Source organism: Hyaena hyaena, unplaced genomic scaffold (assembly GCF_003009895.1).
Source record: "Hyaena hyaena isolate Hyena2069 unplaced genomic scaffold, ASM300989v1 scaffold_79, whole genome shotgun sequence".
Classification (NCBI taxonomy): domain Eukaryota; kingdom Metazoa; phylum Chordata; class Mammalia; order Carnivora; family Hyaenidae; genus Hyaena; species Hyaena hyaena.
In genome coordinates, this window is record NW_024080711.1 from 3,254,009 (window position 1) to 3,272,471 (window position 18,463).

Consider the following 18,463-nt stretch of genomic DNA (forward strand, 5'->3'; position numbering starts at 1 on the left):
TGAGCTCCTGAATCCGCCTGTCCGCCACCACTTCTCCATACAGTAGTCTGTCACTTTATAGAGACTGGAAGGATGAATATACAGAATCTCTCTAAATCTTCTCTTGTTACCCCAAACTGTTGCCGTCATGTCTTCCCTGGATTGCAGTTTAGCTCTTTTCTCCCCATAGCTGGGACCACTGGATTTTATCCTGCAGCCTTAATGCGGCAGCCCTGGGATTTCTACAGTTCTCTGTAAGAGGGTTTCAAATAGTCCTTTAAATGGTCTTAGGGATACATGATTACTAACTTTGCTCGAGCTTCCACTTCCTTGGAGATGCTATATTTTTGCACACTTCACTGAGTTAGACTTCTGCTGTTTTGTTCCAGCGTGTAATTTGCTTGGTACTCCGGTGCCTCTAGAACTGAAAGAAAACATTGCTCGTTCTAATTTTCCTCTTCCTCCTGCCTTCTCTTTCTCCTGGGTCATTTACTGAGAGGAATGTCAGAGATTGTAAGCGTATCAATAGGTATACAATAGAAATGTACTGTGTATCTCACACATGGAAAGAGAATTCGTCTAAATGGTGGGAGAAACTCTGATGCAGAACTCATCTACTCGTCCACTTAAACTCACGCCTGCTTTGGCACACATTTTATGGACTTGAATTTCCTGTAGTGGTGCTTGTTTTGTGTTAGCAGAGCTTCACTTAAACTTAGTGGGAGATAATCAGGGATAAAACAATGTATTATCTGAAGTTACAGAAAAAGTTAGTGAAACTGGCATTAGCTATTTAAATGTATTGATATTAGCTGTGAAAGGAAATGTGTGTTTGTAATTAAGGAGATAAGGACAGACTCACTTATAGAGTTCTAGTTTTAATTTACCTACTGACTTTAGGTTAACACTTTGAAAAGAACTTTTATTAAAGTCAGGGTTTTTGAGGTATAATTTATTTAAAGTAGAATTCACCCCTCTGAGCTGTACATGTCAGTGAATTCTGAAAAAACAACAGTTATGTATCTACTACCATAAGCAAGATACAGAACATTTCTTTCACCCCAGAAAGTTCCTTGTGCTCATTTGTAGTTAGTTCCCTTGTTCTACTCCAGTCTCTAGCAACTGTTGACCTGATTTCTGTCTTTATAACTTTGCCTTTTCTAGACTGTTATATAAATGATCTCTTACTGTATAAGTGTTAAGTTTATGTGAAAGTGGTGAGTTAAGAATGGTTTTTATACTTAAAATGATTGAAAAAATTAAAAAATGTTTATATATTTATATTTTAGAAAGAGAGAGAGAGAGAGAGGGTGCTCACACGTGCCTGGGGGAGGGACAGAGGGAGAGGGAGACTGAGAATCCCAAGCGGGCTCTGTCAGTCAGCACAGAGCCTGATGTGGAGCTCCAGCTGATGAACCAGAGATCTTGATCTAAGCTGAAACCAAGAGTTGGTTGCTTAATCACTGAACCACCCAGGTGCCCTCGACCCCCAATTTTTAATGATGACATTTTGTGACTATAAAAATTACATGAAATTCAAATGGAACACAGCCATACTCACTCATTTCATATTGCCAATGGCTGCTTTCTGGTTCGCACGTCTTACATCCTATTGAAAGTCTTGCCTAATGTATCTAAGAAGTCTTTGTGTAACCCAAGGCCACCAGTTTCTTCAGTGTTTTCTTCTAGAAGTTTTATAGTTTAATCATTATATTTAGTTCTGTAATCCATTGATTACAGTTATATAATGCATTAATTTTTGTGTAACGTATGACATATGAGTTGAGGTTCTTTTTTTTTTTTAGATTTTTTAATGTTTATTTTTGAGAGAGAGGAGAGAGACAGAGTACAGGTGGGGGAGGGGTAGAGAGAGAGGGAGACAGAATCTGAAGCAGGTTCTAGGCTTTGAGCTGTCAGTACAGAGACTGTCACAGAGCTTGAACCCACAAATCATGAGATCATGACTTGAGCCAAAGTTGGTTGCTTAACTGGCTGAACCACCCAGGTGCCCTGAGGTTCATTTTTTAAACTCATGGATTTCCAATTGCTTTTTTTGCACGTGAATTTCTCGTTGCTTAGAAGATTATTCTGTCTCCATTAAATGGCCTTAACACCCCCCTCCTTTTTTTTTTTTAAATTAATGATCAGTTAAGCATTGGACTATTTTGGACTCTATTCTCTCCATTGGTGTATGTGTTTATCCATTGCCAATACCATATTGACTTGATTACTTCTGTAGCTTTTATAGTAAGTTTTGAAATCGGGTAGTATGAGTCCTGTAACTTTCTTTTTGAAAATATTTTGCCACTGTATATATTTTGCTTTTCCATATAGATTTTAGAGTTAGCTTGTCAATTTCTTAAAAAAATCATGCTGAGTTTTTGATTGAGATAACACTGAATCGAGAGATCAGTTTGGAGAGAATTGACATTGTAACGATATTGTGTTTTCTCATTGATGAATACAGCATATTTCTCCTATTCCTTAGATCTCCTCTTATTCTTTTTATCAATATTTTATAGTTTCCACCATATAAAGCCTGTATAGGGGTGCCTGGGTGGCTCAGTCGGTTCAGACCTAACTTTCGCTCAGGTCATGATCTCGCAGTTGGTGGGTTCGGGACCTGCATTGGGCTTGCTGCTGACTAGGCAGAGTCCACTTAGGATCCTCTGTTCCTCTCTCACTGTTCCTCCTCTGCTCATGTTCTCTCTTTCTCATAAATAAAATAAAACTTTAAAAAAAGTCCTGGATATATTTTGTTCAATTTATACCTGAACATTTCCTTTATTTTCTCTTCTTTTTTGATGCCGTTGCAGACCACTTTTAAAAATTTTGATTTCCAATTATGCAATGCTAGTATATAAAAATACAATTTTTTTTTGGTATACTTAGTTTGTATCTTGTGACCTTGCTAAAATCCATTTATTATAGGAGATTTTTTGTAGTTTCTCTGGGACTTTATATATAGACAGTTATGCCATCTGCACACAGTTTTTTTTTCCCCTTTCCAATCTCTATGCTTTTTATTTTTTTAATGCACAGGCTATGATTTCCAATTCAATGTTGATTACGGGTAGTGAGAGAGAATACCTTGCTTTGTTCCTGACTTTAGAGGGAAAGGATTAAATCCTTCACACTATAGTCTGATGTGAACTGTAGGCTTTTCTGTAGATATTCTTATTGCCTTAAGGAAGTTTTCCTAGTTTGCTGAGTCAAGTGGTTTCTACACATATTTTGACATAATCATATGTTTTTTTTTTCCCCCTTGGTCTGTTAATAGGGGGAACTACGTTGCTTGAATTTCGAATGTAGAATCTACCTTGCATTGCCAGAATACACCTGGTACACCTGTGTTTGATGTAGTATTCTTTAACATATTTCTGGATTTGGCTCAATAGTGTTGTATTGAGGATTTTTCATCTTTACATGATGAATATTGGTGTATAATTTTCTGTTATATTTTTATATGGTTTTGGTATCACAGTAATGCTGACCATAGGAAGTTAGTTAGGAAGCGTTCCCTTTTCTTTATTTTTTCTTTTTTTATGTTTATTTATTTTGAGAAAGGGAGAGAGAGAAATGGAGCCCAAGCCAGGGAGGGGCAGAGTGAGAAGGAGACACAGAATCTGAAACAGGCTCCAGGCTCTGTCAGCACAGAGCCCAATGTGGGGTTCGAACCCATAAACCACGAGAGCATGACCTGAGCTGAAGTCAGATGCTTAACCAACTGAGCCACCCAGGTGCCCCGCAAGTGTTCTCTTATTTTTGATTATGTAGAATTGGTGTTATTTCTTCCTTATATATTTGGTGGAATTCACCGTTAAAGCCAGTGTGCACTGCAGTTTTATTTTTAAAGGTTTTAAACTAGGGGGGCGCCTGGGTGGCTTAGTCGCTTAAGCGTCCGACTTTTGCTTAGGTCATGATCTCACGGTTCATGGGTTCGAGCCCCGCGTCGGGCTTTGTGCTGACTGCCAGCTCAGAGCCTGGAGCCTATTTCAGAGTCTGTGTCTCCCTCTCTCTGACCCTCCCCTGCTCATGCTGTCTCTCTCTCTCTCTCCTAGAAATAAATAAAAATATTAAAAAAAAATTAAAGGTTTTAAACTAGGAATTAAATTTCTTTAATACATATAGGACTTCTAAGCTACCTGTTCCCTCTTGAGTGAGGTGTGATGTGTTCAGTCTTTTAAGGAAATAGTCTATTTCTCATTTAAGTTGTAAAATTTATGGGCCTAGAATTGTTTGTAGTTTTCTCTTGTAATCTTTTACATTTAATTTACACTTAACAGTGGAGTCTGTAATGATGTTCCCTCTATCATTCTTGCTCTAGGTAATTTTTATCTTTTTTTCCCTCTTGATCTTTCTGGCTCGAAGTTTATTAATTTTATAGATTTTTTAAAGTTTATTTTTATTTATTTTGAAAGAGAGATAGAGAGCAAGCAGGGGAGGGGCAGAGAGAGAGACAGAGAGAGAGAATCCCAAGCAGGCTCTGCTCTATCAGTGCAGAGCCTGATGCAGGACTCCAACTCACAAACTGTGAGATCATGACCAGAGCCAAAACCGAGTGGACGCTTAACTGACTGAGCCACCCAGGTGCCCCATATTGATTTTTTTTTTTAAGAAGCATCATTTGGTTTCATTGATTTCTTTTATAATTAAAAAAAAATACTTTTTTTATACTTTCTCTGAGTTTAATTTTCTTTTTTTTTTTTGGAAATATGATATTAATATAAGCACTTATTTTGATGTGTTCCAGGTTTCTAGATGACCCTTTCAAGGAATATCAATCATACTCTTTCTCCCTAAAGAACTTGCTTTGAATTCCTGTGGTTACTGTCTTCTGACAATAAATTCTTTCAACATTTCTTTGCCTGAAAAGTCTTTATTTTCCCTTTATTTTTTTGAAGCATAATTTCACTGCATATGGGATCTTGGGTTGACAGGATTTTTTTCTGCAGTACCTTATATAGATGTTACTACAAAGTGTTCTAGCTTCTGGAAGGTAGAAGGCAATCCTGGTTTCTGGAAGGTAATCCTCTGTAGTTTTTGTCATTGGCTCTCTACATACGATGTGTCATTTCCTCTGGCTGCTTTTATAGTGTTTTTTGTTTTTTGTTTTTTGTTTTGGTTTATAGCAGTTTGACCATGTTGTGGCTAGGTGAGTGTGTATATTGTGTTGTTCTACAAACGATTCTTTGAAGTTCATGTGTCTGTGATTTGGTGGCTTTCATTAATTTTGGAAAATTCTGGCCATTATCCCTTCAAATATTTCCTCTGTTCTGTTTTCTACTTTTTCTTCTTAGACTCTAATTTCACATGTTAGATCAATTTAGCTCTTAGATGCTATGTGTGTGTGTGTGTGTGTGTGTGTGTATTTAAAAATTTTTTTAAAAGTTTATTTTTGACAGAGAGAGAGAGAGAGAGAATGAGAATGAGTGTGAGCTGGGGAGGGACAGAGAGAAGGAGACACAGGATCCCAGGCAGGCTCCAGGCTCCAAGCTGTCAGCACAGAGCCCGACACGGGGCTCGAACTCACAAACTGTGAGATCATGACCTGGGCCAAAGTCTGACGCTCAACTGACTGAGCCACCCAGGTGCCCCAGCTAACTCTTTTGTTTGTTTGGATATTTAAAAATTTTTTTAAAGTTTATTTGTTTTGAGAGAGAGAGAGAGAGAGAGAGAGAGAGAGAGAGTCCTAAGCAGGCTCCATGCTGTCAGTGCAGAGCCCAATGAAGGGTTTGAACTCATGAACTGTGAGATCATGACCTGAGCTGAAATCAAGAGTCAGATCCCTAACCAACTGAGCCACCCAGGTACCCCGATATTTTTTTAATTGACTTATTTCAAGTTTACTGATTTTTTCCTTAGTTCTTTCAAGTCTATTAATGAGCCCATCAAAGAAATAGTTCATCTGTAATGCCATGTTTTCTATTTCTAGCATTTTCTTTCTTTTTGAAATGTTTATTTATTTTGAGCAAGCAAGTGAGAGAGAGAGAGAGAGAGAGAGAGCGAGTGTGTGTGAGCGTGGGGGAGGAGCAGAGAGGGAGAGGGAGAATCCCAGTCAAGTTCTGTGCTGTCAGCATTGAGCCTTGCACAGGGCTTGAACCCATGAACCGTGAGATTGTGGCCTGAGCTGAAGTCAAGAATTGGACACTTAACTGATTGAGGCACCCAGGCACTCCTCTTTCCAGCATTTTCATATGACTCTTACACGTTCCATCTTTCTGCCTCAGTACCCCATCTGTTCCTGCCTATTGTCCACCTTTTCCTGTGGATCTTTTACCTTAATAAATATAATCATTTTAAAAGTCTGTCTGATAATCCCATCATTCTTGTCATCTCTGAATCTAATTATATTAATTATTTTATCTCTTGATAATGAGTTGTTTATTCCTTGCTATTTTTTCCTGAGTCTCATGGTTTTGAATTGTATTTTGCCTTAAATACAATTTATTTTTTTAAAAAAATTTTAATGTTTTTTATTTATTTCTGAGAGAGAGAGAGAGAGAGAGACAGAGACAGACACAGCATGAGCAGGGGAGGGTCAGAGAGAGGGGGAGACACAGAATCTGAAGACAGGCTCCAGGCTCTGAGCTAGCTGTCAGCACAGAGCCCGATGTGGGGCTAGAACCCACTAACTGTGAGACCATGACTTGAGCCTAAGTCGGACGCTTAACTGACTGAGCCACCCAGGCGCCCCAAAAAAGGGCATGCCTCTTCTGTCAGATTGTTAGTGTTGGGAATTAAATCACCATCAAGTCAGAGGTTCGGATAGATCATGACTTGAGCCAAAGTCGGACGCCCAACCGACTGAGCCACCCAGGCGCCCCCGCTGTTGCCATCATTATCTTTAGTGCATCGCAGTCTTCTAATTGCTCTTACAGCAGGCTACTGCTGCATCCTGTTTAGAATGGATGCAGGAGTGCCAGAAGTTTGTTTCGGTGTTTTGCTACCCCTTCAGTCATTTCCATCTACTTATTCTGTGGGGAGGCTGGCGCGCATCTCTCCTTATGCTCTCGCTTCTTCCCCAGTAGTAACCATCGATGCTTATTTCTTGATTTTCGGTTTGTGGCGGGGGCAAGTGTGTTCTGTTCTGTTTTCCTACCCTTCGTGTTTGACGGGACCTTTCCCGTTGGGTCTTATGGATGAGGCTTACTCAAAGTTCTTAGGTCCTTGTTCCCATGGAAGTAAATCTGCTTTGTATCTCTGATAGGTTTGGGACCGGAATTTCCACCCCTCCCCTAATTATGAAAGGCCTTTGATTTGAGAATAGGTTGTTGGCTGAAGATGGCGTCCTGTCCCTCTTTCACGGGTAGAGGTTTTTTCCCTTTAACCTTTTCTTTAGCTGCAGGGGCTCTCTGCCTTTGCCCTGGGATTACAGTTTCCTGCTCCCTGTGGCTCACAGCTGTGGCTTTTTTAGGAGAGAGAGTCTGGGGAAGTACGCCTGTACCCCAGTAGCCACTAGGTACCTCCTTTACACCTGCACAGGTGTACCCCGAAAGGTTCTTTGTTCTTATGCCCTGCTCCCAGTCCTCCTCGTAAGTAACCAGTAGAAGCCTGCAGAAAAGCGCTTGTGAGTGAGTGTGAGCTTCCCTGGAGTCTGGGCCGCTAGATATTCCAAACTGTCATGTTGGCCCACACTTAGCCTTTAACAATTTGTTAAATTTTTAACAATTTCCTCTTACCTGCCTGTGTGGTGGCCCCTCTCTCTCCTTCTCCTCTCGTCTGCCGAGGGTGGAGCAGCGCGCTTCATTTCTCTTTGGAGGGACTTGCTGCGGTCCGGAGTTCCGATTGTTTGTTTGCCTTATACCCTCAATTCCCTGACGGGCTCAAGAAAAGTCATGATTTTGTAGATTATTTAGCCTTTTGTTATTTTTAGGATGGGAGTGACATTATTTACAGCTTTGTAAGTTTTAAGCAGAGTTAATTATAGTTTTAAAGCATTTTTATTTCTCTTACAATAATGGAAGTGAAAAGTTTTATCACTGTTTTTAATGAGTAAATAATACCTTTTTCTAAGTATCTTTTTTCTTATTTTGTTTTTAAGATAAAAATTGGCCTTACTTTTCTTTGCTAGACTCCTAATATTTCAGTGTCTTTATAGCCAGCTAATATCCAGACTGTGGAACAGATTTAAACATTTAGTGAGAGCACTCATCCAGTGTTTTCCCCTCTGTTTGGATTCTTCAGATCACTCCAATTGAGATGATTTGAAGTTCAGTGATTTGAAGTTCATAGGTTTTGCCTCTGCTGCGTAAGTCAAATTAGCTCAGTCTATTTCTGAAGCTAAACTGTTGAAACATACTATCTTAAATATTTTAGAGCATATGGTTGAAATGTATTGCAAATGGCAGATAGACATTTTGGAGTTAATGAGATGTCTCTATTAACATGTACCAGTTGGCTCTTAAATTAACATGTACATCAGAGAGCAGAACTAGTTGCAACACTCTTGTGATGTGTCGTGTAAGATGTTATTCTATAATCAGAAAATTAAATTTTTATTCTTGAGTCTCATTTTAGGCGTTTCTTGGATATAAAATTGTATACTGATTGTAGTACTATTATTTTTTTGAGCCCGTCAGGAAACCAAATTTTTCTTATGTTTTCTCTGCAGGAAACTTCATCAGCAGTTTGAGATGTACAAGGAGCAGGTGAAGAAGATGGGAGAAGAATCACAACAGCAGCAAGAACAGAAGGGTGACGCCCCCACCTGTGGGATCTGCCACAAAACAAAATTTGCCGATGGATGTGGCCATAACTGTTCCTATTGCCAAACAAAGTTCTGTGCTCGTTGTGGAGGCCGAGTGTCATTACGTTCAAACAAGGTACAGAATGAAAGCCACACATAGTTCTGTTGTAATTAAGCTTATATCATTAAGCTTATTGTGAATACAATGAAACAGGCAATTTAAATTAATATTCAGGTCCACCAGTGAATATAAAAACCTCTAGTGTCTTCATTTCAGATACAAGAAATTTTCAAACTTTCCTTTCAGTTAAAAAGATACTTGCCTCATTCTTTATGTCCTTTAGCTAATGATTTTGTTTAGAATTGTAAGATCTTGACTTTCAAAGATGATGCCGAAAATTTAGAGATCAGTTGGTCTAACTCCTTTATTTTACAGGTTCAGAAAACTCAGATCCAGGGAGACTAAAGGTCATTCTTCCTGTCACACAGTTGATTAATGTTAGAGCAGTGACACTGCTTTTTCCATTATGACACAGAATTTTATAAACTTTGTAGACCTACTCTTCCTTTGATCCCTGTTTCGTTTCCTTTTGAAAGAGGTCCTTTTCAGCTTTGAGAGTCTGTATTTTATAATTTTATAGCTTTTGAAGCTACATTACCCTTTATTTTTGTTTTGACTTTAATGAAATAAACATTAGACTATGAAATTTAAAGAAGAAATATTAAGGAGCTGTTTTAGACTTGTCCTAGATTTTTCTAGTTTATCCATCCACTTAAGGCAATATTTTAATACTACCCAAAGAATGCTTGGTTGAAATAAGCAAAAACAGTATATTAAAATGTTTTTCTTGGTAAGTTCTTTAGAATTTGCATTTATATCCTTACTAGTATTTTACAACTCATTTCTTTACTTAGGTAGTTTTAAAATAGGGAGCTGATGTTTTTACATACATTACTTACTTACACATAATTATGGGGATTTGTTCCTCTGTGTCATTTCATTTCTCCAGTTTCTCCTTGTTTGCTGTTCCTCATTGCTTTGTTTTGCCCATAATTAATCATTTTGTGTCCCCCCCCACCCCCCAAATCTTTCCTCTTGGTTTACTTGATTATTTTTCTTTTCCTTGACTAGTTGCATTGGCTAGAAACTCCAGTACGGTTCTTAATAGAAGTAGTGAATGCACATATCCCTGATTTGTTCTTGATCTTAGGGAGGAAGCAATTGGTCCTTCACTATCAAGTATTATATTAGCTGTCAGCTTTTCATAGATGCCTATCTATTCCTAATTTGCTGAGAGTTTTTTGTTTGTTTGTTTGTTTGTTTGCTTTCACATCAGGAATAGATGGTGGAAGTTGTCAAATGCTGTTTCTCCATCTGTTGAGATTAATCATATTTTTTCTTTGCTTCTTAATGTGGTGAACTACATTGGTTGATTTTGAAATGCTGAACCAACTATTTTCCTGGGACAAATCCCATTTCCTTATGATGGATTATCCCTTTTATGGAATAATGGGTTTGATTTGATAAAGTTTTGTTTACAACTTTCGCTTCTATGTTCATGAGTGTTAGTGACTGTAGTTTTCTTTTAATATGTTTCTTTGATTTTTGACATCACAGTAGTGAAGTTTTGATAAAATGAGTTAGGAAGTATTTCCTCCTCTTCAGTGTTTTAGGAAAGTTTCTGTCGGATTGGTACTCTTATCCTTTAATATTTTGTAGATTTTACCAGTGAAGACATCTGGGCATGCTGTTTTATTTTGGGGGAGAGTTTTTTAAAGTGCAGTGTCAATTTCTTTGGTAGATATAGGGTTATTCAAGTTATTTACTTTTTTAAAAATGAGATTTGGTGTTTTTCAAAGAATTTCTCCAGATCCTTATAAATTGTCAAGTTTATTGACATAAATCTGTTCACATTATTCCATTATTATTCTTTAATAACTGTAGAATATGAGTGATGCTACCTCTTTCATTTCTGATACTGGTAACTTGTGTCTTCTTTCTTTTTTTCCTGCTTAGTTTAGCTAGAAATTTATCAATTTTAATGATCTTCTCAAAGAACAAGTTTTTTTGTTTCATTGGTTATTTCTATTGGTAATTTCATCTTTGGTCTTTATTATTTCTTTATTTCTGCTGACTTTGGGTTTAAATTTTTCTTTTTCTGGTTACTTAGGTAGCAGCTGAGGTCTTAGCTTTAAGATGTCTCTTCTTTTCTGATATAGGTATTGTGTGCTGTCAGTTTCCCTTAAGTATTTCTTTGTTGACATCCCCATTATTTTGATATGTTGTCTTTTCACTTTTATTCTGTTAAAAATACTCCCAAGTTGTCCTTTGCTTTTTAGATCCATGAATACTTTAGAAGTATGTTCTTTATTTTCCACATGTTAAGGAGTTTCTAGAGATTTTTATGGTAATTACTTTTCATTTAATTCTGTTGTAGTCCTAGACATACTTTGAATGCCTTTAATCCTGTTAATTGTACTGATACTTATTTTATGGCCAGAATATGATTTATTTTGGCCAATGTCTGTATGTACTTTTATTTTTTGATGGAGTGTTTTTAAATGTCCTTTAGGTCAAGTTGGTTAATAGAGTTGTTAAAGTCTAGTATATCCTTTTAGATCTTTTGCCTATTTATTTGATCAGTTATTAAGAGGATATTGAAATATACAACTCTACTTGGATTAGTCTGTTTCCTTTTGCAGTTTCATGTATTTTTGTTTTTGCTGTATGTATTTTATTGGGTTCTGCTTTCAAATGCATAAACATTTAGGATTATTATGTCCTATTGATTACTTGTCCACTTTATAATCATGAAATGACTTTCTTTATCCCTGGTAACATTCTTTGCTCCGAAATCCATTTTGTCTAATTTTAATAAAGCCATTTCAATTTTCTATTAGGTAGTATTCACATGGTTTATGCTTTTCTCTTCGTTTACTTTAGACTAATTTGTGTTTACATATTTAAAATATTTTCCTTATAGGCATATCATTGTACCTTGCTTTCTTAGCCAGTATGACAATTTCTGCCTTTTAATTGGGGTGTTTAGATAATTTACATTTAATGTAATTTTTGATATGGTTTGTCTGAATATATCATCTTGCTTATTTTCTGGTTGTACCATCTGACTTTTTTTTTTTTTTTTAATTTCTTAGTCTTTGAATTAGTCAAGCACTTTTTAGGATTCAGGTATCCCCTTCATTGGCTTGTTAATTTTGTCGACTGTTTTATAGCTTTGTTGGCTCTTTGTTTTGTCATTTTATTACTCACTTCAGGATTTGAAGTATACATCTTTAAATTACCATTGTCAGTCTTAACTAATATTATATCATTTTGGGTATAGTATAGTACAAGAAACTTTCAATAGCGTATTACCATTTCTACTCTTTTGGACTGCATGTTATGGTGTCATATTTTACTTTATAAACCACACAATACTATTATTCTTTTTTGTTTAAAAAGTTTATCTTTTAAGGAGTTTGAAATAGTAACAAGAAATATTGTATATTTTCTGCTGTCATTATCATTTCTGGTACTATTAATTTTTTTTGCAGATCTATGTTTCTATATGCTATCATAGGTTATCTGCCTGAAATATTTCCTTCAATATTTCTTGTAGTGTGAGTCTGCTGATGTTGAATACTTTCAACTTCTTATGTTGAAAATTTTGCTTTGTATTTTTATTTATTTTTTATTTATTGAGACGAACGGGGGGAGACAGCATGCAAATGGGGAAAGGGGCAGAGGAAGAGGGAGGGAGAGAATCTCAAGGAGGTTTCATGCTCAGCAAGGAGCCTGCTGTGGGGCTTGATCTCACCACCATGAGATCGTGACCTGAGCTAAAATCAAGAGTTGGACACTTAACTGACTGAGCCACTCAGGCGCTGTTGCTTTTTTTTTTTTAAAGATTTTTTTCTAAGTATAGAATTCTAGGTTGACAGTTATTTTATTTCAGTATTTTAAAGATGTTGTTTCACTATTTCAAATTAGAAGTGTGATATTCTCACCTTTGTTTTTCTGTATATAATATGTCCTTTTTGTCTGATTGTTTTTAGGATAATTCTTTTTATCACCACTATGTACAACTTAATTATGATGTTTGTGTAATTTTATTCCTGTTTCTTGTGTTTGGAGCTTTTTAGAGTGTTTTAGATCTGTGAGTTAATAGTTTTCAAAGGGCTTTAGAAAATTTTGGCTTTTATTTCTTCAAATATTTTTACTGGGCTTTGCTTTTTCTCTTTTCTTTCAGGAACTCTCATTACCCATACACTAGGCTGCATGACATTGTTCCACAGCTCACTTAAGTTTTTTTTCATTAACCCCATTTTTAGTTTTCTCTTTGCTTCTCATTGTATGTATGCTTTATTGGTGTTTTTGAGTTTATACTTATTTTTTTTTTTTTTTGGCAATGTCATATCTGCTGTTAATACTGTATGTTTTTTCATCTCAGACATTGTCTTTATGTCCGGAATTTCAATTTTGGGTTTTTAAAAAATATCTTCTATGATCTACTTAAATTTTGAACGTGTAGAATACATGCTCTGTAATAAATGTTTTGATGATCTATTCTGTTAATTTCAACATCTCTGTCAGTTTTTGATTGGTTTTAATTGATTATTCTCATTATGGTATGTATTTTCGTGCTTCTTGATATGCCTGTATCTTTTCTTGAGTGCCAAGCACTATAAATTTTACTTGTTGGGTGAGGATATTTTTGCATTTCCATAACTCTTCTTGAGTTTTGTTCAGAGATGCAATTAAGTTACATGGAAACAAGTCAATGCTTTTGCATCTCGCTTTTATAATTGTTAGGTTGATCTAGAGAAGTGCTCAGTGTAGTACTAATTATTTTCTTCTACTAAGGCAAGGCTTTCCTGAGTACGTTAGCTAATTTTGTATATGCTATTACACATGAATGAAGAGATTTTCCTGTCTTGTTGGTGGAGACATCCACTGTTTTCTCCAACACTTCAGGTGATTTTTTTCCCCCTCTCCTGGATATTTTCTCACGTGCATGCTCACTCATCATTACTAAGCTGGATACTTGAAGGGACTGTCTGCTGATTATCTGGGGTTTTCTCTCTGTGCATCTTTTTCTTCTCTGGTAAGTTGACCAATGAAATGCAGCTGTGTTGACCTCTTCAGAGTCTCAGTTTGTTCTCTTCTGCTGAGGATGTTTGCCAAGCTGAACTTGAGCTTCTCTGTATGGCTCTGCTGCCTGGAAAGTCCCAAAGCACGAAGCTGGGGCAACTGGAGAGCTTATTTTGTTTGTTTCCCATATTTTAGATATCTCTGTTCTTCTTTGCCTGATGTCCAGTGTCTTGAAAACCATTCTTTTATATGGTTTTTTATATGGTCTTTTATATATATTTTTCTTGTGTTATATTTTGTTTGCCAGGCAGGTGGAGAAATCTAGTTCTTGTTACCCCATTTAGGCCACAAGCAGAAGTCTCTAATGACATCTGATTATAGTTTGCTTGAAATTATATTTTCTGTCTTCTAATGTATGGTCACTTTATGCTGAGCAAAGTTTTAGTCAATAAATTAAGTACAGTGAAAAATTAGAATGCCCCTTGGAAGTCTGTTTTATTGTGGAGCTCTAAAACTCTGCATGTTATAGGGGTGCCTGGGTGGCTTAGTCAGTTAAGCTACCGACTTTAGCTCAGGTCATAATCTCGTGGTTTGTAGGTTTGAGCCCTGCATTGGACTCTGTGTTGACAGCTTAGAGCCTGGAGCCTGCTTCAGATTCTGTGTCTCCCTCTTTCTCTGCCCTCCCCTGCACTCTCTCTTTCTCTCTCTCAAAAATAAATAAACATTAAAAAAAAAAATCTCTGCATGTTGTTGATTAGCTTGGTGGATGGTTTATGGGAGAGAGAAGGTCCCTGAGGCAGTACTCCCTACTTTTCTCACATTTTTTCTTATATCTGAGGGATGTGTTAGAGAATGAAACATAAGTAAAAATAATCAAGGTTTTCACTCAAGGAGGATAGCTTTGGATTTCTTTTATTAGTTTTTTTACATTTTCGTTCATAATCTACTTGAGGAAGCATTCCTTTGTATGATATATATAAAGATTGTCTATATTCTAAATGAAAAAAGTACTGAGTCAATTTTCTCTTTTCAAATTGGATCATCCTATGTATGCTCTGTTGCCTTGTGTAATAGAAGGAGGCTTTTGCTCTCAATAGATGCTGAATATACTTTTTGATGTATCGTAGCCCCAAAGGATTAAGCTCAGTGAAATTTGCTCAGACAGTTTTTATGAAGTAGAATAATGAGAATACAAATATTTTGTAGCTTAAATTTAATTATAAAGCTATTTTAAAATTATTTTAGTAATCTCCTACGAGAACAAGATAAAATACCCTTTTGTTTTAATTTTGAGGCTCTTTCATGTGGAGCCATCCTTAACAATTAATTAACTCTTTTGAGGTGCATTTATGATTCAACAAGAATAAATGCAGTGCAGGACACATCGAAGTACCAATACAATAAGATTTATGAAACGTTGCTCTCATTTGTTTCCTTTTAAGATGATACCCCCTTAGTAAATTAAAGCTATAAATTTAGTTCAGATTTAAAAACAATGACTTTATAAGGAAGAAATTATTTTGTAATCATAGAATGGTGAATTCTAATAGGACAGACATCAAAGGTAATATATAATGAGGAGTATTTTCAGCTTCAAAGTGTAGCAACATTAATTTTTTCTTTATTTTGCTTTTTGGTGGGAAAAATGGATTACCATGTGCTTAAAAGATATCAAATTTTGAAGAAGTAAATAATATACATTTTTCAAAATTGTATTAATTTACAAATGTAATGGATGTGATTTTTTTCACTATAAATTATATCAGTTTTGAAGCAGAATGAATTATAACTTTAGAATGGTTATAAAAGAAAAAGTTATCCGATAGCAAGTCCTTTAAAATATATTGGCATACATATGTTCAAGATACCACATGGTAAGAGTGAAATAATATAGACATTTCTACTGTATATCCAAGTCATTAACTATCATTTATATGTAAAATGATTTTAGGATTAAGTTTTAAATTGTTCACTGAGAGATAAAATGGTAATTAGAGTATTTTTGCAGTCCTTTAGGTAGTTTTTTGTTTTTTTAAAATTTCAAGTCATGAGGTGCCTGGCTGCCTCAGTCTGCAGAACCTGTGACTCTTGATCTCAGGGTCATGAATTCGAGTCCCATGTTGGGTGTAGAGGTTACTTAACATAAATAACTAAAATTAAAAAAAAATTTAAGTCACTGTGATTACCTGCAAGTCTTTGGCCAATGTACTAGTCTAATATACAATCAGTTCCTATACACCCAAGGCAAGTGTATGATATATAGTTTTTTTTAGACTTCATAGAATTCCTACATACCAATTTATCAGGAAAAACTTCATTCTCCAGGAAGAGGATGACATAAGTTGAGATAATAAAAGAACCAAGTTTTGTTTCTGCCCTGCTGTTGTGTGACTTTTGTGTGACATGTCACTTCATGTCTTAGTGCTTCTGTTTTAAAATCTGGAAAATGAAATCGTCTGTGATTTCTAAGATCTTTTCTGGGTTTGACATTTTATGATTTTAAAATTAATACTAGATAATTCAATGTAACGCTTAAAGTACTTTAAAGTATATTCATTTAGCCAAATATATTTACCACTTAAATAATTTTAAAAAAGGAATTGAGCAGCTTCATTAGTTGTTTTATGTCAAGTACACTGTGTGTTAAGCTTTAGCTTTTGTCCCATCCACTGTTTTAGTAACTGTGTTCATAGGAATTTGAGAAATAAGTAAAACTTATTCGAATAATATAATTCATAGGACCACCCTTAAACAAGTTTCCATATCATGTGGATCCTGAACTTCAAGCTGCTAAACTCATTAAATGTGTATGAATAGTATTAAAAAAATGGTTGTAGAATTTAAAAGGAAGAATTATTTCCCCTCGTTGATGTCAACCTCCTTTCATGGCACAGGATAAAATAGGGACTGTGACAAACAAATCTAACTTGCAAAATCTTAGGATATTTTACACTTCCTCATGCATATTAGCATAGGGGAAGGAAGTAAAACAATGTTGCAAATTGAGCATAAAGGAAAACATTTTCACCAAAGTTTACATGAGCTCCCTCTCTCTCCATATGGCATCTTTTATATAGTTTTCATTTGGCTCAGCCCCATTTCTGTCACCTGTATAGCATGATTCACTGCGGGTAGTATCACCTAGGAGAGCCTGTTTGGGATTGTTTCTCTTCAGGAACTTCTGGATGATTCCACAGGCATTTTATACTCTAAGGTATGTGGTGGTGGGCTTGAAAGTGAGGTCCTGTACGCCTGCTGTGGAAGGAAGGAAGGCTTTCTAGAGAGTAGATGAATGTGCATAATTTAAAGGGTAAAAATTTCCATATGTATTCTTTCATTCTCTTCTTAAAATATATCTACCTGAGAATATTTCTGTTTCTTGAAATTTTCTTTTGTATTCCCTTTTGCAATTGCCCTTATACTCTTCAAACAAAAACATGCTCCTTAACCCTACCTAATGTGGATCTAGTCTTCATATAATGTATTGCCTCAGGATGTAAAAATGTCTGGGGCGCCAAACAAAGTGACAATTCTAGAATGTATTGTCCGTGAGGGTAAAGCAGTGAGAGGTTTTATAAGAAATATAGAAAGGGGCAGCACATCATTTCATTCAGGCAGCAGACTTCTGGCAAGACTCTGGTGCCTCGTCTCCCTTTTTTAGAATTAGGATTTTGATGTAAGATGATTGTCATGGTGACCCATAATACCACAATTGTTTGAATTTAAGAATGAAGTTAGACTCTTTGAGAGAAAGTCTGATTCATCTGATAGTTTCTCATTGTGGCCTGGTTTTGCCAAATAGGTTACGTGGTAGACATTTTCCATATACTGAATGAGGTAAATCTGCAGCTCCAAGGTTTGATAAAAATATTATTAAAGCATACCTACAATACACAGCATATCTGAAAATGTATCCTTTCCAACTATTGAAACTTAAAATTTAAATGTTATCTTAAAAGTGTGTGAGGAGTACATGGTTTTAGAAATTAATTTTAGAGAAAAGAACAAATATATTTAGACTACTGATATACAGCAAGGGCAATGTATGCTTGGTTAATGGCATATGTGTGTTTGAAAGCTTTACTATTAACTTGCTGTCTGCTTGTTCCTAACCAGTTGGTGGGAAGAATCCTGCTCAGTACCTAATATCCTCATCAATGAATGAAGTTAGCTCCTTATCAATAGATGATGAGCACCAGGTTAAATAGATTTTACTTAGCTTGTTATGGGGAAGTGTAATAATAGCATCTGCAATGAATTCTAATCATAATGGTAGACTCTATGTTAGTTTAATAGATAAGGGAATTTAGGGTGTCACCAAAACTGTAGTGTAAATAGATACTAGGTAGGGCAGTGTGAAGGACATGTAATGCAGACAATATGTGAGAGGAGGGTTAGACATAGCTATTAATTCCTCTACCTTTTTTTTTTTTGATGAAATACTAAATAAATCTCACCCAATTCTTTTTCAAACATTCCCCCCAAAATGTTTGACTTCAAACATAAGCACAAAAATAAATGAGCTCCTGTCTGAAAGAAAATTGTTGGCTTTTTTAGTTAAAAATAATTCTGATTCATAAAAAAAAGGACATAAAGGGACACAAAGAAACTTTTGGAGGTGACATATATGTCTGTTATCTTGATTGTGGTGGTTTCATGGATGTATGCACATGTTTAAACTCATCAAATTGTATACACAACTA

General features: G+C 35.8%; 1 protein-coding gene across 20 annotated transcripts in view; it reads left to right on the forward strand.

Annotated features, from left to right (window-relative positions):
- RIMS2 (regulating synaptic membrane exocytosis 2) overlaps positions 1-18,463 on the forward strand; it is a 599,820-nt gene that overhangs the window by 111,045 nt on the left and 470,312 nt on the right. For all 20 annotated transcript variants that reach the window (XM_039233796.1, XM_039233785.1, XM_039233791.1 and 17 more), the window contains one exon: positions 8,594-8,804. In XM_039233796.1, the coding sequence (XP_039089727.1) occupies positions 8,594-8,804 (211 nt within the window). The remainder of the gene's footprint in view (positions 1-8,593; positions 8,805-18,463) is intronic.